This window comes from Varroa destructor, unplaced genomic scaffold (assembly GCF_002443255.2).
Source record: "Varroa destructor unplaced genomic scaffold, Vdes_3.0 BEIS01000002.1, whole genome shotgun sequence".
In the NCBI taxonomy this organism is placed as follows: Eukaryota; Metazoa; Arthropoda; class Arachnida; order Mesostigmata; family Varroidae; genus Varroa; species Varroa destructor.
Genome location: NW_019211455.1, coordinates 36,989,709 through 37,016,072, shown reverse-complemented (window position 1 = coordinate 37,016,072; position 26,364 = coordinate 36,989,709). Strand labels below are relative to the sequence as shown.

General features: G+C 38.3%; 3 protein-coding genes across 12 annotated transcripts in view; 2 read left to right on the top strand and 1 right to left on the bottom strand.

Moving 5' to 3' along the window:
• The window catches only part of LOC111243839 (TBC1 domain family member 25), a 32,982-nt gene extending 22,921 nt beyond the window's left edge, over positions 1-10,061 (top strand). For 3 of the 5 annotated variants that reach the window (XM_022790024.2, XM_086982094.1, XM_022790025.2), the window contains 7 exons: positions 457-614; positions 1,870-2,018; positions 3,806-3,915; positions 4,818-5,036; positions 5,221-6,331; positions 6,405-6,582; positions 9,224-10,061. In XM_022790024.2, the coding sequence (XP_022645759.1) occupies positions 457-614; positions 1,870-2,018; positions 3,806-3,915; positions 4,818-5,036; positions 5,221-6,331; positions 6,405-6,582; positions 9,224-9,602 (2,304 nt within the window). In that variant the 3' untranslated portion in view covers positions 9,603-10,061. Of the gene's footprint in view, positions 1-456; positions 615-881; positions 973-1,869; positions 2,019-3,805; positions 3,916-4,817; positions 5,037-5,220; positions 6,332-6,404; positions 6,583-9,223 lie in introns of all 5 variants that reach the window. The other 2 variants (XM_086982095.1, XM_086982096.1) reach the window with 2 other exon arrangements.
• A 3,695-nt stretch (positions 10,062-13,756) lies between these two features.
• On the bottom strand, positions 13,757-17,475 carry Syx8 (syntaxin 8). 2 transcript variants are annotated; one of them, XM_022790035.2, is made up of 4 exons: positions 17,206-17,475; positions 16,031-16,225; positions 14,811-15,055; positions 13,757-14,401 (listed from the first exon to the last, which is right to left on the bottom strand). In XM_022790035.2, exons 1-4 carry the CDS (start codon positions 17,223-17,225, stop codon positions 14,136-14,138), a joined length of 726 nt encoding a protein of 241 aa, XP_022645770.1. In that variant the 5' UTR covers positions 17,226-17,475; the 3' UTR covers positions 13,757-14,135. The 2 variants fall into 2 exon arrangements, with proteins under 2 accessions (XP_022645770.1, XP_086838233.1); XM_086982107.1 differs by having other exon boundaries at positions 13,757-14,395; positions 17,206-17,465.
• An 82-nt stretch (positions 17,476-17,557) lies between these two features.
• On the top strand, positions 17,558-23,563 carry LOC111243840 (protein IWS1 homolog). 5 transcript variants are annotated; one of them, XM_022790031.2, is made up of 6 exons: positions 17,558-17,697; positions 18,493-18,650; positions 19,123-19,256; positions 20,667-22,072; positions 22,182-22,440; positions 22,821-23,563. In XM_022790031.2, exons 3-6 carry the CDS (start codon positions 19,138-19,140, stop codon positions 23,056-23,058), a joined length of 2,022 nt encoding a protein of 673 aa, XP_022645766.1. In that variant the 5' UTR covers positions 17,558-17,697; positions 18,493-18,650; positions 19,123-19,137; the 3' UTR covers positions 23,059-23,563. The 5 variants fall into 5 exon arrangements, with proteins under 5 accessions (XP_022645766.1, XP_022645769.1, XP_022645765.1 ...); XM_022790030.2 differs by lacking the exon at positions 17,558-17,697 and adding an exon at positions 17,846-17,985; XM_086982097.1 differs by lacking the exon at positions 17,558-17,697 and adding an exon at positions 17,924-18,043.
• The last annotated feature ends 2,801 nt before the right edge of the window (positions 23,564-26,364 follow it).

Genomic DNA, 26,364 nt, shown 5'->3' with positions numbered 1-26,364 from the left:
CATAATATGAACTTGTAACATTTAGGCTAAATATTAATTACCACCTTTTTTTAGAAAAACCGTCCAATTAAAACGGGAGCATCATGCATTTTTTGCCAATCAACAGTGAAATAATAGGTAGACCGTTCTGCTTGGATCACTAATACATGCTGATTGAACTTAAGAAACTGAAACAATTTCGATTCAACCCTTTTCTCGTGCTAAATACAACCCATCTAACTTTTTACACACAGATTTAATAACTAACTCTTACTAGTTAGTTCTCAATAGCGTCAATGACGTTGCTTTGCACGAGATAATTCTAATGGGATGATATGTGAGAGGTAGCGATTGCGACCTCTATTAAATTTTATAGAGTTTGTATTTTTTTTTCTAATACAATTTTGCTTTTTTTTGTTAAATTTTTAATTAAATATAGTATTTTTTTTAATTTTCACGACCGTACCTCTATTACAGGTGTCAGCGGCTAGTCTGCATTGTCGGCCTCCACGGCTGTCTTCAGGTGCGGGCGCGGGTCCCCCGTCTGCCGAGTGGAGACGTTTTTCTGTTGATCCGCAGATTACAACCTTTGAGGCTTTACAAAATTTACTCGCTGAAGCATTTGACATCAAAGGGTAGGTTTAAGACTTAGCATTTCAAGAACGCTGTCAACGAAAATAGCATCTAGGCAGGTTTATGATATAAGCCGCATTGTCTTTTAGCACTTAATTATTGAGCAAACAAATACTTCTAACGATAGAATTGATCTGACGGATAAGACGTCTGTAGGCAATTTACGAGATGCTAATCAGGCTAACATTTTCCAATGAATTAACAAGGATACGGAAGTCAATGCTAGTGACTATGTTTCAATCGAGATATTAAATGATTTGCTCCCTCAGGTTGGTGACGAGATGTAGTATGAAGCCTTAATGTCTACGTCGAAATCCCTCATACCTCCAATTCACCCTAGATATGTCTACCATGCTTTAGGTAAGGTTTAATTCTAAAGGGTCATGGTATCGGTTTTGCTTATTTGAATGCGCGAGAGTCCGTAACGAGGTGGGTCACCATAAAAGGTAATAAGCCATCGACCTTTTTCCGCCCGTCTTTAGGTTCCCGTAAAATATTAAGTCTCATTATGCTGTATACGGGACAGTAAGTGTTGATAAATTCAACCTCTTACAAATGACTTTTGTTTCACGAAAATATAAATAGTCAATATGGTTTAATCTGGAGGCTCTCCCATTCTGCTACTCGTAACTGATGACCTATGTTCATAAGCTAATACGAGGAAAACTTAACGGACAGAGAAAATCATTGCTCTCAGTCGCGGATAAAGAAGTAAAATAATCACTCTATATCCAAAACACTCTGGACAGCTCTATACTGAAGGCACTAATAATAGCCTATTGCAAAAATGAGCTTTTAGGTTTGTGTGTCATTAAATCTGACAAAATGGTTCTATAGTAAGTTGCCAGAATCAGCATTTTGTTGCAAAACTGACAGATGACTGTTGCTTAAATCGAGATCGGGAGTTAGCACTCGCCGTAATGGCTCACAAGCCTCACTGCTCGGCTGAAAGAGTCCAAGATTGTTAGTTTGACCCTCGTTTATGTCTTTATGGACAGAATCACTATTTGCTTACGGGTCTAAACGTCGGCCTGCTGTGACAAGCAAGTTAAAGTAGACCGTAAACAATTTTATAAGGGTATGACGCTCCAAAGGTAGATATTTGCCAAAGGTGCCCACTTTGTTCATCTTAATAACTTAATTATATTTTTATTGGCGCTAAAATAAACATCTAATAGAGAGAGAGTTGATTTTTCCAAATATCAACTGTAAGCTAACTAATATGCCGTATCTTTTTTCTGCGTTGTTCACGTTTAGGGAATTCACAATCCATTATTTGGCTAAAGATGACGAGGGCAAAGAGACGTACCTGGGCTTGCTATCCGATTGGGATCTTGACGCGGCGTTTCTTAGTTCATCTCACCCGTGCCTGTCCCTACTCGTGGACCTAAAGCCCTTCGAGGAAGGCAAGTTGTCTCGCTACAAGTAGTGCTTACTTTATTGACGTATGAAGATATAAAGCTCTATAGTTGTAAACTTTTCCCACTCGCGAACTTTAATGTGGGTTATTCCTGATTTTGACAGCCTCTCAAATCAGTCCCACGTCGTATTAAGATGTTTAATAAAAGTAAAGCATCGATAAAGAAGAAGTTATGTTGTTGTGTGGCTACTTGAGGTAAGCCATTCATCTTCTAATGTGTCCGTCGTGCCAAAGCCATACTTTTCTAGCATCAGCAAATCAAAAGAACACCTATGCTAGGTTTATACATTAGGTATGTAAAAAGACCCTACAGTCAGTAATGAAAAGTTGGTGTAAGCCTTTATCTACCTGCAGCAGTAAGTGTTTTTTGTCAGAGTATTTTAGTTGTTTTGAAATATATCGATAACCAAATGTTTTGTTATAATAGTATAGGGGCAATCGATGGGAACTACATTCAATCAAGCAAAACTGGATGATTGATTTATTTCGAAACGGTACGGAGCAGTTTGTTCTGGCGAAGAGGAATTTATATATTTCAATAGCTGGTGTACGCGTTACATAGTAATTGGACGATTATAGTCAAAAATAATATTTTTTTAAATCAAATGTAGAGAACGGCACATAGGTGTTTCACAGATGAAATTATACTAAAGAAAACTTTTTCAAGAAATATTGCGTTTATACTGGAGTGTTAAATAGAAATGGCTGTACGGAAAGACCGAGATTGACAAAAAACGTTTCTTACCTTTTGTAAAATCGTTCTCTGCTCTCTCTCTCTCTCTCTCGACAAAACAGAGGAGCAACATTGAACAAGCAGTTCGGAGGAGCAATAGATATGGAGAACGGGTGAGGGACATCTCAAAAAATAGATGATAATTTTTCTGTTGTAATGGCTCGCACCTAAAGATAACTGCTTATCTGATCGGTATCCAGGTCTATCGTTGAATTAATGAGACCACTACTTGTGGGTACAATCTTACACAGTTTGAGCTTGCCTTGTCTCGCAATTGTTCAAAATGGACACGCGAACTTTTGAATCTGGACACTTGATCTTTCAGCGCCGTCAACTGCTGGCGTCATCTCAATTGAAACGAAAGCCAGCCATCTCTCATATGGATCCGTTAAATCGGAAGATGAACAGTACGTAAAATGAGTGGAGTAACAAAACCAGCATCATGACTTTTTGGGTGAAGCTTTTCGTTATGCCAAAAGTTTCGCTTTATTTTGATACCAATGGTACTAGCGCATTACACGGCTAAAAAAGCAACATAATTAGACACTTGGAGTGATATAGCGGAGATCTTCGACATCGAAACTAGATTCGATCTTTAGATGGTTATCAAATTATCTATTCAGCATTTCCACAGAGATGTTACATATTGGAAGTCGCTTTGCGTCGTCTTGCACCCCTTTTTTTTTTTTAACAACGAGAACGTAACTTCAACTTTAAGGCCGGGCCGTAAAGCCCAAGTTATATTTTTAAAAGATTGCTAGCAGATCGGCGCCAGCTCATATTTTTTGCCCCGGAAACTTATTAAAAATAACAGCATTGCGACACCGGTAGCTCGAGCGTGTATAGAAAAAATCAACAAGTTGTCATTAGCTTAGAGTGACCGGCTTAGTATCGAGTTTGATAAGTTCCGTGCGATAAGTATATTGTTTTCACTATCACAGGAATGACAAATCTGTAGAGGCCCAACTGTCTTGCTTTTGTCCAGATTGATACTCTTTCAATTGTTTTTACCTGGCACTCTAATTTTGCCTTATTTTTAGGCTTAGAAGAATGGGACATTATTGCACCCGCTGATATCTCAAAGCCCCCGCTGACCGCCAGTCACGTTCGGAACAACGCACAGCTCACCGGCAACTTCCTTATGCAACAAGTGAGTGATGAAATTGTTGAGCAAATCAAGTGATCAAGATAAACGTTTGCGTTACTGATTAACGCGAGGTCCAAAATGATCACGCTGGCTTCTATAGCGAGAGATCTAATTGAAAGAGACGAAGGTCTCACCAACAGCCATAACTACATGATCTGTGTAAACAAAGGAAACTATTCATGAGGCACGCATTTTACAGGACCCTTAGAATCTAAGCTTCTACTTTACTTCAGAAGTGTATTGGCCAGCAGATGTTCTCTTAACCATGCACAAACCCAATTTGGTCCATTGATAGCCAACTACTAAGCCCAACATAAAAATTCTTGACTGCGCGCGCAATTCCAAGTAAGTCCTAATATCAGGATAGTTAAAAGATCACTTTTGGTCGCTGATACATTTACCCCACTCCTCATTCTTTTGTCAGTTTGCTCAGACCTAATTCAAGTTACCGGTTTATTACAGCGAGCGTATGTTATATAGTGTATGTATATGTTTATGGATGTGATTATAAAAATCTCCGATTGTTATCGCTAAATCGAAGACGTTATGCCCTTATTAATGAAAAATAATTATTTGAACATTATTTATATATATCAAGCCAATTGTGAGGCGACTAAAAAGTCTGCGTTCTAGTTTCTGTTGCTATTGGATAAAGTGCTTACAATAAACATCTCCGTAAGTAATGAGTCGTATATTGTTTACTGTGGTGACGGTAGACTAATTGATATTTCAATGGAGGTTGATTGTTTCTTTTTAACTGCCATGTGTGTTAAAAATCACATATTCGTATCGGATCTGCGCAAGGGATCCCCCATTCATTGACAAGAGTGCACCTTTTAAAACAACTAAGAGTTAATTTCGCTACGATTGTTATAAAACGAACAAATTATATTCACCTGTTTCAGATGGAGAAAACATTGAAAACATTCAGCAAATTTCAAAAGGTGCTAGCGTTAGCCCCTGATGCCGTCCTCAATGGCGTCTCAGACCGTTACAAGCCATCAAAGCCCCCAATGAACATGCGCGAATTGCAAAATTTCCTGGATAGTGACGACAGATTAGTACATCCACAAGAGCTACGGAAATCCATCTTCCGGGGAGGGGTGGAACCGGGGCTCAGAAAGGTTTGTAATTGGGTTGATCGGATTTATTGGCTATATTAATCGTCATTCTTCGATAAACTTCATTCAGCTAACTAAAATAGTTAAAATATAATCATGAATCAATCTGCGGCAGTTTGTCCTAAAAGAGAGAGTAGTTTTTTTTTGCCTTGCTTTACTGATCCCTTCAGGATTGTTTCGCTCACAGGTGGTATGGCAGCACATACTGAACGTGTATCCCGACAACCTGACGGGCGATCAACGAATCCAATATATGAAACATAAGGCGAATGAATACTACACGTTAAGGAGCACATGGGTGGACATGCAGAAGAGAGGCGTCGTTAATGAGGAAATGCAGTACGTCATCAATCTGGTCTCAAAGGATGTTTTACGTACCGACAGAACGCACCGCTTTTATGCTGGTGGCGACGATAACAAAAACGTTGCCAAACTTTTCCGAATCCTTACGACATTCGCGCTCAACCACCCGTCAGTGTCGTACTGCCAAGGCATGTCCGACCTCGCGTCCCCGTTGCTAGTTACGATGAATAACGAGGCTCATGCCTATATCTGCTTTACAGCCCTCATGCAGCGTCTGAAACCAAACTTCAACATCAACGGGCTGGCTATTACTGAGAAGTTTGCACACTTATCTTTACTGCTGCAGCACTACGACCCGGAGTTCTTCGACTATCTTAAAAGCAATGGAGCTGACGATTTACTGTACTGCTATCGGTGGCTGTTATTAGAGCTTAAACGCGAATTCTCGTTTGACGATGCCTTGTGCATGCTCGAAGTGCTGTGGAGTTCTCTACCACCGATGCCGCCTGATGGTGAACTGGCTCTGTTTGAAATTAATTTCGGACAAGACACGAAGAGTCCCCAAAGTCCGCGGGTGCATAGCCGGGAGAATCCTTACACGAAAGTACGGCAGATCCGCAAACAGAGTTCATCTTCCTCACTTCTATGTGGCACGCCAAAGGTCCAGAACGGAGTGATTGTTGAGAATGGTAGCCGAAGAAGCAGTATTACTGAGGCGACGGACGACTCTCAAGACTACAATCCCATTTCGGATCCGATCACGAATGAGCTGCGTATGGATTTACAAAACCTTAGCAAAAGCGTACTGCTTGGGCCAACAGGATCCACGATCAACAAACAAGCAACAGACTCACAGCATTTCACATTTGATAACATTGTTGAAGAACGTACCACTTTGATAGAGAACGAAGGTTTATGGAAGATGCGAAAGCAAACTCACGCCTATTGTGGCACTCCGGATGAACAATGTGACCTCGATTTCTATAGTGTAGACGGTAAGTAGCCTGGCCTGTACACCTTTTGTGCAGAAGAACAAAGCCGCGATGACTTATTCACTATTTCTTTTAGGCGATATTCTTGGAAATGGATCAACTCAACGCACTCTCAGCTGTCAAAATTCACTTGACCGTCGGAGGAGCGGGTCCTCAACCTCAGCATCGACCTCGGCATCTTCACATTCTGATCCACTTCTGCACGAGGAAAAAGGCGAGGACTCCGATTACGAAGATGACACTATCGTGTACAGGTAGGAAGGAAAAAGGCAAAAGTGGAATAACATTTAGATAGTCTTTAGTCTGCATTGAAGCGTTATATATATATACAACTGAATCGTCGAATTTCGTATGTCTAAAATCTCTATCTATAACAGAATTACATTTTGGTGCTGTGCACTTTGGGAGTTTTTGTTTCGATAATTTTTATGCAGTAAAACTGAAACACAAATTATAAATTTTACTAGATATAATCCGTATTCTTCAAGTCAAACAGGGAATTTGTATATGCTGTACCTTATGTCATATCACCTAGTTACAGCCTACTTCTAGGTATGAACAGGGATTAATTAAATGCTGGGTTGCAGGAGGCTTGATGAAACAGCAAGGCGCGTTGGTACGCTTTTCGACTTGAAAATATCCCAGTTTCACAACTTGTTTTTGCTAATTGGTTATACCCTCTCTAGCGTTGGTTAGCTTCCTGCCCCAATTGTGTAATCTATTCCAATTCAGCAGTAGTGGCAGCAACAACAATGGACCCGTTGGCCATTTTTTGTCCGAAGAAGTGGTCGCTAGCAGGGAGCCGGAAGTGGAGATAGGGAGGGGACAAGAGGCTTCGAAAACGACCATGTTCTTTGTTGTTGTTATTGTTTATCGAGCGATGTTGTCACAACGCAGCCTTAAACTGACCTTTCCCTATTTGTGGCGTACTGACTGATCAACGTCTTTGGCTCTAGCTTGCGATTTATCGAGCAATCGATTTATGGACTGTAGACAACGAAAACAAAAAAATAAGCGTTGAGCGGAAAGTACTGTTGCTATCGCTGCTTGTTGCGGAAACGGAAAGATTAGCGATGCTCTATAAACGGAGGTCATCTATTTATCTATCTATTGGGTTTTGACGTACTGATAATGTACTGGCGACAACAGACTGTAGAATGGTTGTGTGTTTAGAACAGCAAATAATTACAACAATTTCAAATTTATATATATATATATATATGTCTCTTTCTTGTAGTCTTTCTATTTCCGATCTCAGCTCATGAAATGATTGCTAAGACAGCGAACCGTTGCTTCGTTGGAACCTTTCTTGCTTATTGTATCACGAATCTTTTACGATTTTCGACGGACAACAACTTAATCGTTCAATGTTAATTATTAGTACTAGACGATATCGCTACCTTGAAATTCAATCCCACCTATATAATTAACCATACACCGAATTTCATCCGCTAGTGATTCGTAATTTAAGGTTCCCGGCCCATTGAATAACTCCGCACAAGCTAATGTGATTGCCTTCATTAAACTGTTAGAAGCAAATCTGGCAGATTTCCGTTGAGTAACTTTCAGCTACAACCTCCGAAAAACGAAATTTGGTTGATAAGTGTTCCAGTCAGAGTAGAAACTGATTTATTAATCTAACTGATTTACTCGACGGGGAACGAGTTCAGAAGGAAAAACATCTCTCAAAATGTGAAGTCAACGCTTAGTGATCAAATTTTCGTTCCTCGAAGGCGATAGTGGTGCGGAAATTTAACGAATAGGTGGTGCAAGAAGTCAAGAATAAAAACTAGTTTTAAAGACTGACAAGGAGGCGACTTTATCTCGGGACATTAAGAACAAGGTGCATTGCTGCAATCGAGAAAAGCTTTTACGAAAGCAAAGATTGGAGTCTTAAAAGCTCTGTGGGCCAAAACTGGCACTTCGAATGTAACGTGTTAGAAAATTATAACCCGAAATAGGGACACTGAGTAAAAAATAAACTCCAGAGCGGTTGAAATTGTATCCGGTCTATTCCATGCACAATTTGTGAAACTTTAATTAAGAAAAAAAACCGTCTAGAGCATACCGCTGCCATAAATTCAATCTCTATCGCCATCCGGAGAGACATTAGGCAAGAAAATGATGTTGCTTTAAAGAGAAATCGAATATGGTGCTAGTGTGGATGATAACATTTGCAATGAACATTACTACTCGCTACTATTCGCCAGTCAGAAATCAAACAATAAGGGTGGCCCGCTGTTGCGAGTTCCTCGGAAGTCTATTGAACCGTTGGTCAAAAGTACGGAGTCTATTTAGGCTACTCGATGACCATTGTACACTTCATCGTTATGTTTCTATTACTTCTTGGATTGAATAAAAGATTCCCCAACGTTTGACTTTAATCTGGTTATTCTCTCGCTCTACCTCCATATCATTATAGAGCTTTCAATGCTCTCGAAGTGGCAACCACTGCGCAAGTCTATTCCACTGTTAATTTATTTTGAGTAGCCATGGGTAAATAAATTATATATAGAAACGCGAATAGTAGGTATATTGCCGTTCAGAAGCTGCCGGAGCGTTGGGACAATTAAAAAGTGTACTTTTAGCTCATACTAAAACATAATCTTTATAACCTAGTTAGTTCAAAAGTTATTCAATTTCAAAGTTTACCGGATTCACTTGTAACAGTTCAATATTTTCCGCATGTAACAACCATATTATACATAACTTGGGGCACGTGGCATAAAGTGAAGTCATGGAACATTGTCAAACCAAATTAAAGGGCAGGCTCTATTGCAAAAACGAATTTGATTCTATGTTTGAAAGTTGTAAAGTTACAAAACATTGTTCCACTATTCTATCTTCTGAAAGTAAACACTCTAAACACTCGCTATGTTTGTATTGATATTTCAGACCAAAGAAGCCCTTTGCATCATCTGAAGGTTATTGTTCCGAAGCAACACTTTCATCGAAAGAGGTATCTTGTCAAGAAGATACACGCTCCGTGCTCGATTTAGGAGTGCTAGAGTTTTCCCAAAAATCTTCGAGACCTCTGCCACCCCCCAGTCAGCTGGGGGGCGGCAATCCATTCATGATGTTCCTGTGTCTCACGCTACTGCTTCAGCAACGTGACACAATCATCAGGAGCGGTATGGACTATAATGAGTTAGCCATGCATTTTGACAAAATGATCCGCAAGCATAACGTGCACAAGGTGCTTCATGAAACGCGCATTCGGTTTGAAGAGTATATCCGAATGAATTGGGATAATTCAATCGAAGAACACGTATAGCGGAACCTTCGAATTTGTTTGATATGGCATGACTCCATCAAACTAAAAGCTGTATGTGCCTACGGCACTTCAAAAAAAGATGCGATTGATAATTTCTTACCCCTTCATAACGTATTACTTAGGGCTGAGAGTTACGGCGTGATATTCCTGTGAGAAAGTTTGTCTGACCAAAAAACTTATAAAATCTAATGTAAAGGAGCCATAATGAACGAACATATCCTGGCTCCACTTGTTTTATTCTGATAGAGGAAACCTCTCTTGTACCCGTGACTTGCCGTGGCGCAACACGTTACATAAGCGTTGACGTTAATACTGTCAACGAGTATTTATGGCTGAAACGTACACCGTTAATTCAGGCCTATTGAAGCCAGTGGGATATACGAATGGGCAGAACAAATCAAGCGGTAAAAAAAAACTGCAATAAAGCTGTTACTCATTATTATCGTTCATACATATTCAGTACTGCGTGCTTTGTGGCAACACAGGTATCAAAACGGATGTAACTAGTGAAATCAGTCCACCTGAACGAAGTATCTCCGGCTGTATGCTTTATTCTATTCCTTGAGAAAAGATTACGGCTGAAGAGAGTGATATTACGGACGAAGTCGTGATTAACTCAATAATGTTGTTGAGTTATCTAACTGTGCTAACTTCGCTAATAAACAGATTCGATGCGATAGAAAAAAAATGAAATGCTATTAATAGAAACAATGCAAAAGAGGACAAAACTAACTCTATACGTAAGTGCGCTAATAATAATAAGAATATAATAAATAGGTAACGAACATACTGAGGAAATCTCTTTACAAATAATGACGTTTTTGTTGTGGAGGAAGGTGTCTATATGATAACTACTACTGCTATGAGCGTACTTACAATTCTGTTAATCGATTTCGATTGCTTAATATACTCGCTGAATCTACAGTAGATAATTATTAAAAGACGCACGGACTTAAGCTAAATAAGGTTTGCTAAGGAGGCATTAGCAACTTCGTTTTCCTAAACTTGTTCATAGGAAATAAAGAAGAAGGTTATCAAAAGCAACACTACTATGAAAAGAACAGTTTGCAGTTAGCAATCCTGCTGTCATAATAGGTGGTTATCAGTAATAATTCTTAATATCATTGATCTTCTCAGAAAATGATCGTGTGATCTACCAATATCCTGCAGTCGATTGGCGAAACACATTCGATTGTATATGGGAGTGTTTGAGTTGATGGGTGTATGCTTGTGTGTGTGTGTATATATAGCTGTTTGTGTACGAGTTTAAAAAAAAACGAATTGAATTTATAAATCGTTATTAATCAACTAATTTAAGTGGCTCTTCTAGTGGACAAAGCAGATGATATAGCAATTAATGAAAAATAAAACATAGGATTTCGCTTAAAGCAATTAGTAATCTTCGAATCTGGCTGGGGTTCTAAAATCTAAAAAAAAATTGTGAAATTAAACATAATCAAGAAACATTGTGTGGGTTTCATCTGTATTAGAGAATGATCCTATAATATGAGAAAGTTTAAGCGAAAGCTCAGTATGGCAAAGCAAAAGTCGTGGAAAATAAACTCGTCTAAAGATCTGTCGTTTACAGATACGTTTTACCAATTAAAAGTGACAGAAGTAAAATTTGATTATTTTTAAATTTGAAACTAGAAGCAAGAAGGTTATTCCTTCAGTTGTACATATACAGTACTTGTACATAAAGTAACTAATCATGAGAGAAATAGAAATACATTTCATGCAATTACCTAATAAACTCTTCAAGCACAAAAAAATTAAAATACAAATTGCGTGTTATTATTATTAAACATGCGTAGTTCGTCTTGAACTCATTTAGAGATGACATATAATAAGGCACGGTTTTGTTCACTGCAATGAATTTGGCCACTAAAGCTAAAACAACTAGGCTTTCCCTCCATTGTGTTGCACTCGATGTGACTATCAAGGCGGGCAGGTCTCATGAGAATGTGAACTAAGTTGCGAAAAATAATTAGGATTGAAAATCATTTGAGATAGATTCAAATGATTTTGGCATCTTTTAGAGCTTTCGATCACTTATATAAATGGAAACTCATAATTTTAAAGAAGGTACGCTTTCAATCAATGCCGAAATACGCGGTAAGTAAATTAACAGTTATGATTAACTGTAAAAATATATTTAGATCGCAATTATTTGCATGCGCCTCTATTATCCAATGATGGCGTTACAACACTTGTCATCCATGATTGGATAAACGGGACATTAGTACTGGCCTAATATATAATTCAACCTTGCATACGTTTACTTCGTCTGATACCGCTTGTATTTTAACGGTCACAGTTGCTGTTGAGACTTTCAAGTAATTATATCGTGTTTAGCAACATATATAACAATTCAATCCTGAGCACAGGTTCCGCGAATATGAGCGCAACTTGTTACCTATGTAACGCCTACCTACTTAACTCAATCCTCAGTAGCTAAGTAGTTAGATAGCTGTATTGAAAGAATTGCAAGAACTTTACGACACACAAAGTTGTTGGCAATTATTAAATCGGGCCGAACAACGATATGGGCGAAAAAGACTCTATACTTATAAAAGCAAGCCGATTCAATCTGATACAACAGGCAGCATGAGAATACCACCGACGCACTTACAGATCTTATGTAGGTTGGCTGTTACATATATTTTATTTCCCATAGTTTGTTCCATGTTGTGATGGTACCCAACATAAAAATATTACTTTGCTCGAGGAACCCGTAGTACACTAAGATAAACCGTGCAAATACATTAACAATAGCAAAGAACCCTGTCCTAGTCACCATCATTTGGGATCATGGCGCAACCTCGAATAATCTGTTCGGTGGCGCCACCATTGTAGAAAAACATAAGTATTTTCATAAACATGCTATTTGCACATAACGCGGCGCAAAAATACGCCGCGTTTTTTGCCCTACCAGTTCATCTATAGGTATGTAGAATGTGTAATTTTTACGGCTCTCTATACGAGTTCGTAATAGGGTTAGGCTTCGATTCGCAATTAAGGCTTACGACCTTGAGGCTTAGTCGAAGATCTAATCCTTTATCAATTTAATAAGGGGCCTTGAGAAAGAACTGCCTAGAGTTCTGGGCCACTTTGTGATGTTAGCCTCATAATGCATAAGTTGTTGACAGCGATCTTAACCGTGAGCAAAGAGAACCGGCTCGCACTAACCAAACAACACTTGCATGATCGTGGCCGACAATCGTAACCATAACAACAAAAGGCGGTAAATTGCGGCGGTCGTAACTATTGCAAAAAACAACCCGTCTCGCACATGTTTTCGTCGATAATGAGCATAGGCATCGTGGGTTCATATCTCGTTCATAAATGGATCAGACAACCTGCAGCCGATGAAAAGAAACATGGTATATCGAGGCTGCCACATAACAAAAACATGCTCTCCGCAAATTCTAACGGGACTTAGTTGAGCCCAGTTATTTCTTAGGCTATTTCAGTCATCGTAACATATTTGCGGAGTAAAAACTGAGGCACATCACAGTGCTCGTTATTTCATTTACAACTATTTAGTCATGCTTTATCGATCGTTGATCGACGAATCAACTGCAAGCAGTTCTTGCTCCCCTTAAAGCTTTCCCCATTAACCGTGTTTTATATAAAATAGTACAGCGTCACGACTTATCTCCCAATCAGTTCGGGCAGCAGTTCTCTTCGGCTAAAAAATCCAATACGGAATACAAGGTATTCCACATTAGATCTTCATAAACAATTTACCTACCGTTGGCCCTTGTTAGGCTGTGTACTCAGTTCACCCGTTTTGTTTCCTCGAAATATATGCCCGCTCTAGATAATTCTTATCCTATTACCAGCTGACCATGGATTTCATCAACTGAGAAGTTCGTATTATTATTTTCATATAAATGTTTATAGTGATTGGCTTGATTTTAGCATCGTCAGTAATTTATAAACTTCTAAAGCTATTATACGCAGAATAAAGAGCTGAAATAAAATTGGAACAGCATAACTGTGTTATATAAAGTAGTATCTAAACGAGAGTACTACAAGTCTGTAAAATGTACTTCTCCATAAACTATGTTTTTCTTTACTATTTATTCTTAATCTGATATTTTTTAAGTCTAGTCAATTAGTATTTGGCTTCAAAAGATCAAACGTTTCACTACGGATACAACCACCATTTTGTTTTATGTCAGTCCGCAGTTTTGCATCATATTTTCAGCGTTTACGTCAAATGTTTAAAAACTTGTATCGGACAATAATAATAATTATCTTACATTGACTAATTGGCCTAATAGTCAAATTTTTTGATGTTTCTATGGCCATATAGCGCATCGCGAATATTCGGTTCACACTGGAGAACTTGTTCTTATCGGATCTTCATTGATAAACAGGATTCGTAGCGGCGCAGACGATGCGTGGCTTTAATAATTAGCATTTACCTGAATTAACGTCAGCAAGGCACACAACGTTCATCCTTATAATATCACACTATTCTGTCATCGCTCATTTGATTTATCTTTTTCATTATGCCGCTTGACTTCAGGTCTGTATTAGTGCAACAACTACAATAGCAATAAATAGTAACGTAACAACAACCCAAAGTCCACAAGTGCCGCTCCGCACGTCGAGTTGTTGGGTTCTTTCAGTATTTCGTAGAAGTCGTTCGTTGGCCGTATCCATTTGCTCGGCAACATCGTCAAGAATCTCGTTGCAAAGATTAATTTCAGTTGTAAAATTTTGCGCCATTGTTTTTGTCCGAGACATAATAGATGACAATTGCTCTAGGCCGGCATCTTGAGCTGATTCTAGCAGAAAAAATCAACATAGTCTTTGACGTTATTTAGTAAATTCAACACAGTAGTACAATTATAAACGGAAAAAAAGACAAAAAATAAACTAATGAAAGATGCTTAATGTATATTGAATCTCGACGGATAAAATAGCTTATGGTTTCAAAATGGGTATTTAACATTAGAAGTTCTTGCGTTTTCACTTTATTAGGACACGTATCGAGTTCTTCAGTTTTAGTAAATACGAAACTGATTTCGTTCACGAATATATCAATTAGGAGGACGCAAATGTATATTGTCTTATATCGTATGAGTATTGGAAAACAAAAGTATTTCTATAATATTATGTATCCAGTGGTATGAATTTAAAAACCATATTTGCGAATCGTACTAGATAGCAATGTTTACAAATCACAAAGCTCACCCTGTATATTGTTCTTCTGGGCTTGAAACGATTCCTGAGTGGCAAAATAAACAGCAGAATCGCCGCCCCCAGAACAACGTGCTTCTTTCCACGTTGCCAGTTCGCCATCGAAACCATAACCGCCAAAGAGATCCTTTCTCAGAAAGTGTTCTTGCGTATTTATTTTTGCCTTTTGCTGGAGATCGCCGAAACGAGATTCGAGGCGGTGTAACAAGGCCTGTCGCCGATTGGCTTCACGTTCCGTTCTGTGGAACAGGAGGGTAGAACCATGTGTGAAGGTGGAATTTGCTAAGTTAGAAATTTGGAACCCTGTGATAGTTAACTTGTTTGCTTACTAAACGTAAGGACATAGTGATAATCTAAATTCACGCCTGGCCGTAAACACATTTCATTTCATAATAGATGTACCTAGCCGTCTGAAGCGATATTTAACGATAATACCATAAATAAAAGTCGAGGAACTTATAGCTCACTAACTTAGAACTCAGAGTGGCTCGAGAGTAAGCCCCTAGACGAGTCGCACGAAAAATACATATTTAAATATTTCTATTCCAAACATATAAGTAATATAGTACGTATAATGAACCAGTAATATGTAGCATCTCACGTACACTTATCGAAGTATTTCATGGCTATTCTTTAATACTACGTCAACGTCGAGTGGCAAATCAGACCGGTAAGCTTAGCGACAATTCAACTGTGACGCTATGATTTTTCAGTGGTTTGTGTTTTGAATGTTTTGTCTCCGAGCATAAGTGCCGCACAGAGAGAATGCTAGATAGCGCTCATCATAGAAAGGAAGATTAAGGAAAATGAATAACGAATATTCGGATACATACACTAGTTAGTTTCTATTAGATCTGGAAAAAATCACCCCAACAGTTTTCAATAGAAATAGCCCAACGTATACGAAGAATGAATCTAAGTAACTAGTGCTTATCGATTTCAAGGTTCTTATTTTATCTATTTGTATCGCAAGTGTAGTCTTATTATTCAAACTTACTCTTTCTTAGATATTATTATCCCAATTACATACGTGATGATCAGACTAGGGATGTGCTAATAGAAAAGCTCAAACATTCATAATGCCAGTCCAATTATCCTATCGTTGAAAATGCATATTTTATATTGGTATCTTTATTATGAAGTCGTCATGAAAAAGGAGCTAGCTCCCATTAGTTAATGTTATGCTATATTTGAAAAACATATATGGTACTCACATCTTCCCCGTGATAGACTGTTGATTGAGTAGCTCAGTGAGCTCTTGGATAGTATCCGTGATGTGATTAGTACCTCGACTTACATCTTGATTGTTGCGAATGTAAGCTCGACTTCCTTTCTGATGTCCATCACGAGTCCGGAGTCTCTCGGCTATCCACTCACATTCAGCCTCGGCAGAGTTTAACTGACGAACCCTATGCCAATAAATAAATAATTATGCTGCTACCCCAGTTATATGAGTTGATCATAAATAGAAAAAGATCGCCTCTGGGATGAAAAAAATAAAAACTCGGCAACAAAGCCTTATTTTTAGAACGGTTTATATATGCTACTATATTGAGTATAATGCGAGCCCCCTTAGAGATAGGAAGTACCATGTTTAGCATCGGAAGTATGTTGCCCTTGTAAGTCTCGTTTTTGATAAGTTCTTCGACGTTAATGAGAAATAAAAACTGTTAAAATGCTTCTAAATCGCTATATATGATATAGCTTTGGAACAATACCTTGCTATATTAATTGATACTAGCCGTGCTTTTCTAGTGAATATACAGGTAACCTAAGCATTAAATAATAAAAGCGTTCTATAGATATTCGTTTTCTAAATTCTAGAACACGAGAGCGGATAAATGGAGCCTACATAATAGTATACCTTATTACAGTTATTATAAGTGTTGTTATCTTCCTGAATTTTTTGTGCACCTTATTCACTTACAGAAAGAGCAACTGTCAACTGGCAATTCGACTCGCTGGATGATAATTTTAGCTGTTTTCATTGTTAAACATTGGCAATAGATATATGAATTATATTTACATGTTTTGGACGTAATATATTTCATTAACAAAACACCAGTGACCCCAGTGTAATGAACTAAAATTAGTATTAGTCAGGGAAAATTAAAATAGTAAGTGATTATAATGAGCCTGAAAGCTTAGTTTTAAATAAACCTTTCAATTGTTCGCTCTATTGCACAACTACTTTGTTGTTACATGCGTTTGCAGTGACAAGCGCTAAACTGGTTTCTCAGAATTGAGTTAAAGTTGTAATTTGTTATTTGTTAAACAAATATTACTTTCGCTAACTTAAGTAAATGCGACTTGAACTCGTGTTGATCAATCAGTGTATGTTCAATATACAAATATAGGATAACACTCAAAATTCACGATAAGCGCTTACCATCCATCCCCTGTGGACATTTTTCGACGGTGATAAGCTACTCCAGATTCCGGCTCTATGTTTACCTTTATACAAATCTATCCTCTAAATGCTAGCTGTTCACACATTTGAAACTTTTCCGACAGGTCTTAAGGGACGAAGGATGGCTATATGCCCAGCTGTTTCATTTTTACACCTTCAAACTAACTCCATTTCAGCACCGTATTGTACAGTATTCATACCTGACGATGAAAGTTGGCCGCTTGTTTTCTAGCTGGCATAACACAAATAATTCGAAATTTTCCGCCGTTTTTACGCTTCTAAATTGGCGGAGTGGAGTCAAAACACCGGTACTGCATCGAACGCCATGCGATAGGTATATATTAGATGCCAAGGGCTCAGAAAGGATTCAAAGTGGTAACTGCGAAGAATCCGTGTTTAGTGTTGGCTATAGTTCACGAAGTGCAATTATCGTGGAGGAAAACATAGAACACTTAAAAAACAAGACAAAAAGTGAGTAAGTGCTGCTGCTATATTCGACGTTTGCTAAAAAATGAACGCTTGTGCTGCGCAGTCCTTAACACAAACATAATAGGTGGCAGCGTTTATGTTGCTGAGGAAATCTCGAACGAAAATGACCAAGCTGCTGTTAACAAATGTCATGCAGTTCAACTGAAGGCCTCTTTGTTTAGCAACACTATGGTGCCAATCCGTTCATAATCAACATCCTGGTTTGCTGTCTGCAAACGTTGTATTTACATATCAGTGTTCGAATACCTGAGTTAGTCATTTGTACCACATGTAGGTGCATATTCTAAAGATCAATGCGCTCCGATTCCAGTAGAAGGCTTCGTCATCGGTTTTTACACGCGTTTCCTTTATGCGTACCTGTTACTTTTGAGTGTTGTAACGGTTTTCCTTAAAGAATCAGTTATGTCCAGCTGTGAAGCTCTGACCATCCTTAAGATCTTCTATACGAAACTGCAATCGGGAACCGTAAATTTCACGGGAGGATATTTGAAGACAGTGTTCATATGCGTACACTTCACTATTTTGCATCGTTATAGTAGACCTTAAAGATGATCCCCCGAATGGCTGCAGTTGTAAAGAGAATATCTGGTTTCTTTGAATGTTTGTGTATAATTTCAGTGGCAATGCAGAAGTCAAAATTAGTTACCACCCTTTATTTTTTAATGTGAGGTTTTTGTAGTCCTTGTGATAACAAGTTTGGTCGTTCATGTGATTGAATGATGCAATGCAACTCTTACTTATTGATACTTACTGAAAATATTTTTTTTTGTGGTTAAGACAACTGTCTCGTGTATACCCAAGTGTCTATGCTGCAATTTCTTTATCCCTGAATTACGGAGAAAAAGACGCCATTGTGCAGAGACGATATAACATATTTGCATAGTGCGTTCTTCCTACTAAATCAACTTGGATGATAAGACGTGGAAATAAGTTAGGTTTGTATTCTGAGAGAGTTTATTATTAATGCAGTCAGATTTATAATACATGATAAAAAAACTAGAGTTCAATGTATCGACTTTTTTGTACCATGTGAAAGGTATTTTAAATGAGTGCTAAATCGAAGAGTTCACTACTCGCTTTAAGCAAGTGCTAGTCTGTAGGTATGTAAAGAGCAAATTCATTTTGTAATGTTTGCACCTTAATCTATGTCATCTATAAACGTGTATCCCAATGCACTACGTAAGCAGGAAATTTCCGCTCTGTTAGGGTTATACCTTTATTAGCGCTTCATTTGCAAAGCTTTTTCTTTTAAATTTTCAACGTCACACAATCTTCTGTTATGCTTTGCGTGTTTGAAAGCTTTAATCAAGGTGCGAAAACTGGTCTATACAAGTGTTTGATTCATTGCTTAGTTTTTCAATTTTGGCATAAAACGAACAAATAGAATTAAATGTATGCTACCTTCAGGTTGACGGCTTCGCAATGTCTGGGGAGTATTCACCCCAGCTAGACTCACCAGGCCACTCGGTCACTCCTACCGACGATAAAAAGAGTCGCAGTAGATCTAGGAGTGAATCTCCAGCCAGTGGATCACACAGCAGGTAAAGAATACACTTCTCTTTAAAACAGTGTCATGTGAAAACACGGTATTAAATGTGATCGGTCTACTTGGAACGAATAATAGATAACAAATGTTAATCAACAAGCACTTTCACGTTTTTACGCCCACGTTCTGCTAAGACCGGAAGACAATACACTCGTTGCTATATTAGCTGTTTGCAATATCGCACAGCGTTACGCTGTGCGTATTTGTCAATCAGTCGGCATCACTGAAGTACATAAAATATGTGACGGTGTACCTTTTGGGTCTCTTCCTAGATTTTAAAGCGGTTTCAACTTTGGTGCCACAAACAATGTTGGGTAAGAAAATAAAAGCGGATCCTTACTTTATTATAGGGCTAACCCCCCAGCCTTCTTTTGGCGTCATGTTTGATTCAATCGCACAAGTCTATAGATACAGAAATTTTTAATATTTAAAATCTATTTTGAACTTCTGTTTCTGGAACGAACTAGCTGCGACCTGTGTGGTAGGATCCTTCGAACGAGGACTAAAGCCGGATATCATCTAAAAGAGATAATGTTGTGAATTTGATAGATTGTAATGCATAGATTGCGGAAGGGTGCTTTTCCATGACTTTCTTGCAAACAACCAGAACTCAGTTGAGTACTGTAAAGTTAAGTCCATCGTTTAAGGCAAAACATCTAAGAAATGCACCGAGTAGGGCAAATAAAAGTCGTGCTTCATGGTAATAAGGCCAGGTCTCGCACATATTTAGTGCCGCCAAAAATTCCCCGCGTTTAAATAAGATACCTTGCCTCATCCACCTTATAGTTTCGATCCTGTTCATTGGGATTACTATTTCTGTTGTTTACAAAATTCACTTAATTGTGCCAGAAGGTGTAAAAACATATAGAAGGTACCGTATTGATCGGTTCAAAGATACAACCAATAAAGATGTTCAGTTCTAAACGAATTGAATGAGACAGCTAGCTTAAAGATTGACGAGGATCATCGCTAATAACGGTCAATATCTCATTGATAGAAGTCGCAAGCAAGAGATGGTTTTTATTCAAAATTAAGTAAAATTCGCGACTTCTCATAAACTTGGTATACCTCCAAAAAGTGACAACTGTTTTTTTCTTATACCATGATACATTAATTTCATAGACCACAGTATTTTACCATTATAGACTGTATTCATGTGCAGAAATTACGTACAATAATTTGTATAATATAATGTAAGCGCCCTCGTTTAAAAAAAATTATTTCATTGTACACCATCTCACAGCATCATGCAAAGAATAAACATTCTCAATAAGGTGCATGACATAGTTTTTTATTGCCTAGCGTGTAATAATGTGAGCCTCTCGTCAAATTCAAGAAACAAAAATGAGTTTTAATAAAGACGGCATTAGCGGTTTTATTGGAAAGTTACTACTCTATGTTTCAGTCGCTCGAGATCTCCCCACTCAAAATCGCGGAGCAGATCAAGATCCCGTTCCGGTTCGGCCGCGTCTCACGCGTCCGCTAAAAGTGGGTCCCGCAAGTCTAGTCCCCGCTCAGGGTCGGCCGCCTCTCGGAAAAGCGGTTCACGATCCCGTTCGCATTCACGTTCGGTTACATCACGCACATCTCGTAAGAGCGGCTCGCGTTCTGGATCGGCTGCGTCTCGCACGTCGCAAAAAAGCGTTTCCCGAGGAAGATCACTTTCCAGCACTGGATCTCATGGAAGGTCGCGCAGTGGTTCAGCAAAGAGCGGTTCACGATCTCGTTCGCGATCAGGTTCGCGTCGTTCCCGAAGTGGATCAAAAGTGTCAGGATCTTGGAGTCGATCGAGGTCTAGAAATAGATCGGGGTCTCGCAGCAGGTCTAGGAGTGGCTCACGAAGATCACGCAGCGGGTCACGTAGGTCCCGAAGTGGCTCCGGGAGCCGTTCTCATAGTAGGGGGAGACGATCTGGCAGTCGTAGCCGCTCGCGAAGCGGGTTAAGACGTTCTCAAAGTGGAAGCCGTTCGCGTTCAAGAAGTGGATCCCAAAGCAGAAGTGGATCGCGGAGGTCGCGTAGTGGTTCTGGTTCACGTTCCAGAAGCCACAGCGGATCGAGAAGGTCTCGTAGCGGAAGTGGTTCGAGAAGTCGAAGTAGATCTCGTTCTGGAAGTGCAGTCTCCAACAGATCGAGGTCAGGAAGTAGAAGTGACAGTGATGATGAAATGACCATTAAAAAAAAGAAGAAAGGAAAGAAAAAGAAAGCTGGACGTATTTCGGACGCATCAGATAACGAAGGGGAAAACGAACTTGTGGCAGAAATATTCGGAGATAGCGGAGATGAAGGCGAAGGAATAAAACGAAAAGCTGAAAATGACGAGGATGTGGCCCAAGAGGAGCAACCAGCTAAAAAAGCGAAAGGTGATGTCTCTTCTGATGATGAAGGACCGACCTCCGGGGGAACAAGCCACATGTCTGATTTCGACCTCATGTTAGCTCGTAAGAAGGCCGAGCGAACTGGACGTAAGAAACGGAAGGATGTCGATATTATTAATGACACCGACGATATGATCGCCGAGTTTCTAAAGGAAATGAAGCTGAAAGCTGAGGAAGATCGTGAGCTGAACAAGAAAAAACAAGCTGCTACAAAGAAACTTATGTATCTTAGTTTTGTTCTGCCTCATCTCAAAAAGATTGATCTAAAAATGGCTTTCTTAGATCAGGGCGTACTTAATGTCATTTGTGATTGGTTATCACCACTACCAGACAAATCTCTACCACATCTTAGCATCCGAGAAGAAATGCTAAGACTGCTTGAGGAGTTCCCTGGAGAAGCGCTAGATCAAGGAATGCTCAAGTCTTCCGGTATTGGTACGTGTATTTCTAGTCTAATATAACGCAACACCTTTACAGCACCTTAAGTATATACACAAGCGTACTTTCCAATATTAACCTTCCTTACTTCTGTTTGATGTTGCAGGACGTGCTGTCATGTATTTGTATAAACATCCGAAAGAAACAAAAAACAACAAGATCAGAGCAGGAAAGCTTATCGCGAAATGGTCTCGACCCATATTTAATTTGAATACGGACTATACAACGATATCAAAAGAGGAGCGTGAGTCAAAGGATTACGAACGTTTCCAATCTGTACGGCGAGCTGAACAAACCGAAAAAGAGCAGACTGCCAGCTCCAGCAAAAAAGGCAAAAAAAACGCTCGGAACGATGAGGCTAATAGGCAAGTTCTCAGAATTTTAAAATAGACTAGCTAAATAGATAAATCTACTTTCGTACGTAGCGCTACTATAAAGAGGGAAAACTTTGTAGTCTGACAATCGTATATGTACCTGACAGAGGTGCACATCAATGATAATGACCATGGCGATATTTTCAATACAATGTGGTTGTACCCGCATCTATCAATTGTATTGCAATTGTTGTTACCACGCGATAGTTTTTGCTCATTTGTTAACTATTAATAATTACTTAATGACTGGTGACATGCACATTTTAATTGTAGTAGATAATAGATCAAACACATATTATTAAACATAAGACATTTTTTTTCTATCTAAGATAATGTAATCCTGATTGTTTAAATTTTCTTCTTCATTTCAGTGCTAAACCTGGAGAACCCGGTTTTGTAGCTCGAGCTCGTGTACCAATGCCTTCTATTAAGGATTACGTTGTTCGTCCAAAATGGAACGTAGATACAGAGTTCAGCATGAAAAATGCTGAAAAGAAGAAGACGTCTCGACTTGACAAGCATGTCAGAGCGTTCCAGGAGCGGAAAAGGCGGTCGCAGGGTCAAAGATCCGTCACTATATCTATCGAAGGTCGTAAAATGGCAATTTAACCTTCCGCCTAAAAGTGTGATAGTGGGATATACATTGTTTCAAATAATATTTGTTCTTCATCTAAATGGGCCTAGCGAAAAAGCTAAACGAAGATGTCGCCGCTAATTAAGTCAGACAAGTATGTTAGTACTTATGTAATAAAAAGCGCGTGCATTATGCAAATTAGTTGACGAATGGTCATCCCCGATAAGGAGGCAAATGCGTTTATAGAATAAACATGCACTCCGGCATTAACAGCACGCCTGTGTTGAGAGTAGGTCGGATAAATTAGAAAGGATATATAACTCATACTTTAATATGTAGTGTCACTATGTATGTTCATGAAGAGCAATTGTAGGATTTTGTTTTTAAGCTGGAGGGTCATGGCGATTAACATCACAGGACGCACAGAGTCAGAAAGGTTGCATGACATGGCTGTGTGTATAAGCCATGGAAACAGTATGGCAGTTGTGATCTAAAGAGTTTCCTGTAAATAAATCTAGACATTGAAAATATATGTAAAAACCGATATGTATTAATTTTATGATCAGTAGGATTTTCACGCAAAATGCGCGCGAGAAACACAGTACTGTAGAACTTGGGTATTTCCTTCTGACCTCGATAAAAATATTATTCCTTTTAAAATATCTTTATTAATATTTAGAAATAACGAATTTAAGAGAATTAAACCTTAAGTGAGGTGCTCTCGATATCCAGTATTCTTTCCATCAAATTCGGATAAATGCGTATACATTCGTGGAAACCATTTTAAGAACAGTTCGAATATTTCTTTTTGCATGCAGGATTGACTTGAGAAGAAAATACTGTAGTTTGATGGTAGAATGATTTACCTATGAGAATTCCCCATAAACTCTGAGATATACCGAAAGGGAGATTGTATTTTTAAACAGTCATTTCAATTACAAAAATGATGAATGAATTTGTGAAACAATTTCTCTTCTCTAAAGAAGAAAAATGTAAAAGCGGCTTAGCGTTTTTAGCTTGTTGTTTAAAAAACTACTTTTTTTTTTGAGTCAAACGTAATTTCATCTCCAGTAAACAGTTGACTTTTGGAGTCAATCCACGTTTACACATTGCCAAATTGCTTGGTTTTTAAATGGCCTAACATTTGGTTAGATTTTTGAAAGTTAACATCTACAACACTTTGAGATGACCAACTTCCTACAAAGAAAACGAGTCAACGGTAGTTACTGGAAATGCGTGATTATTGACAGTAGGACATAGCATGCTTGCTAAAGAGTAAGAGCATGACTAAAACATGGCAGTGTAATACGCCAATCGGTAATCGAAAAATTGAAACAAATTCACTTATATTTTTCAATTATTCCGATACAGACTATCTTGGCTGAAACACGAGAAAATACCTTAACTGGGAAATCGATCGCTTAGCACGGTAATGGGCTAACATAGAAAATGAAGGAAGCGACTCAAATACTTCTCCGAGATTGATAAAACCAGGTAATGGAAGAACAGCGTAGGGAAAATTGCGCTGTGACAATAAGGAGCACTGCACTGGATAACAAACACAACATTGTTTTTAGAACAAATGTATTATCAGGTTTTCTTTATTACAAATTCTTACAAATGTATTATCAGGTTTCTGCAAGTCTCCTTTTGTATTGCGCTGTCAGTATGAATCATGGCTCACGTATTTAGTGCCAGTTTGTTACTTCCAATTTTGTCTTTGCAATTAAAACTCTTTTTATTAATTAATATATATAATTAATTAATAATAAATAATTAATTAAAATTAATACTTCTTAGTTCTTCAAGTTTTAATGTAACAATTAGCTGTTATCTCTATTCTCACAGTATTAACTAGATCAAACAGTTTTTACTTGCTAACGGTGGTGAAACGGGTTTACTTGTCAATTGCCTCTTAAAGTAATGACAGCGCGCACTTGTGCATATGCGATGCTGTAAATGAAATGACAACACCAAGCGGGTGTAGAATACATATAACCCATATTTCTATAAGAAAACCCGCGTCAGATACATGTTATATTGTCACACAGCAGACACGTTTCGCAAATGACTTTTTCACCTCAACACCGCAATATTTATATACGACTTTCTTTTGTTTGGTCGCTTCGTATTATGCACAAGATGGAACAAAAATTCGCAGAAGTTGGCTCTAGTTTCCAATAGAAGATATTTTTCTTAGCTTGGTTCCACTTTTACGGTAGGTTAAAATATACGAAGTGTTCCTACAAACTTCTTAAAGGTGAAAAGATGATAGTGTGAGGCATCATTCAAAACAGTAGCAAGAAAGTTAATAATAGATTACTAAGGGACGCTTTCGTCAATGGTTATAAGTCACTAATTAATTTGATGTTTAGTAGTTGCAAACTGAGTTTCAACCTATGATTTAAAGCCAAGAGAATTCAAGATATCAGAGTACTGCCAACCAGATGGTAGAAAAAATGGTATCGCTAAAGGCGCATTATCGTGGGCGCTTAAATATGGTACGTTTTATAACCTATAATTACATATAATAACTAGTAACGTCGAATTTATTGCGTTGGCAAATAGCTATTTTGATACAGGCTTACTCTGCCGTAGGTACTGAAAAAGCAAAATGAAGAACCCATTGCTTTATACAAAAAATTATAGCAAATATTTTCAGACAGTATTAATAAGTTAAATGTGCGCCACTGATCGCCAATATTTTGTCATCTTTCTGTTAACACTCTATTTTGTTTATGTTTTGAGCTTTTTGATTCCTAATCGAACAATTGCGACAAGTAGCTTTTAGGTCCCTTCATCGAAGTTGAATTAACACCATTAAAGAGTTTTAAAGAGACTGAAACAGATGATAAAATGATAATGTAAAATCTGTTCTCCAAATTTTTAGCAGTGTGACTAAAGATGTATCCGATATAGCTCTGTCGTAGTAAAAGATGACACCTTTTCGTTTACTAGTTTCGGTCAATTTTTTTCAGTGGGTTGTTGTAATCCGTAATTAGTTCTCCTCGTAATTAATTGTTGAGGTTCCAATTCATCGTTTTGCAAGGTTGTGGCTGCTCATAATGCACGATTATTTTTACGCATTATTGTTGTGTGTGACCTACTCTTCATCACTCGTGATCAATCGTTTTAGCAATATCACGGCTACTCATGTGTCTTGCTTAACTCGACAAATAAATTCATCGACTTTTTTATTAATTGGCCGGCCATATTACACAACGACATTTCCGCAACAGAATCGACAGAACCATCTTTGGGTTATTTCTCCTGATAGCTCGCTTTGATTACAATCAGCACTACACTATTTCATTAAGCCTAGGCTACATTTGTGTTTTAAT

What these genes read in the sequence shown, in the direction of transcription:
- Syx8 (XM_022790035.2), bottom strand. Translation starts at nt 17,225, where the DNA reads ATGTCCACAGGGGATGGATG. An exon ending in ATGTCCACAGGGGATGGATG is followed by an intron (nt 16,226 to 17,205) that starts GTAAGCGCTTAT and finishes TTATTGGCATAG; the next exon opens with GGTTCGTCAGTTAAACTCTG. An exon ending in CAGTCTATCACGGGGAAGAT is followed by an intron (nt 15,056 to 16,030) that starts GTGAGTACCATA and finishes CCTGTTCCACAG; the next exon opens with AACGGAACGTGAAGCCAATC.
- LOC111243840 (XM_022790031.2), top strand. Translation starts at nt 19,138, where the DNA reads ATGTCTGGGGAGTATTCACCCCAGCTAGACTCACCAGGCCACTCGGTC. An exon ending in GCTCAAGTCTTCCGGTATTG is followed by an intron (nt 22,073 to 22,181) that starts GTACGTGTATTT and finishes TTGATGTTGCAG; the next exon opens with GACGTGCTGTCATGTATTTG. An exon ending in CGGAACGATGAGGCTAATAG is followed by an intron (nt 22,441 to 22,820) that starts GCAAGTTCTCAG and finishes TCTTCATTTCAG; the next exon opens with TGCTAAACCTGGAGAACCCG.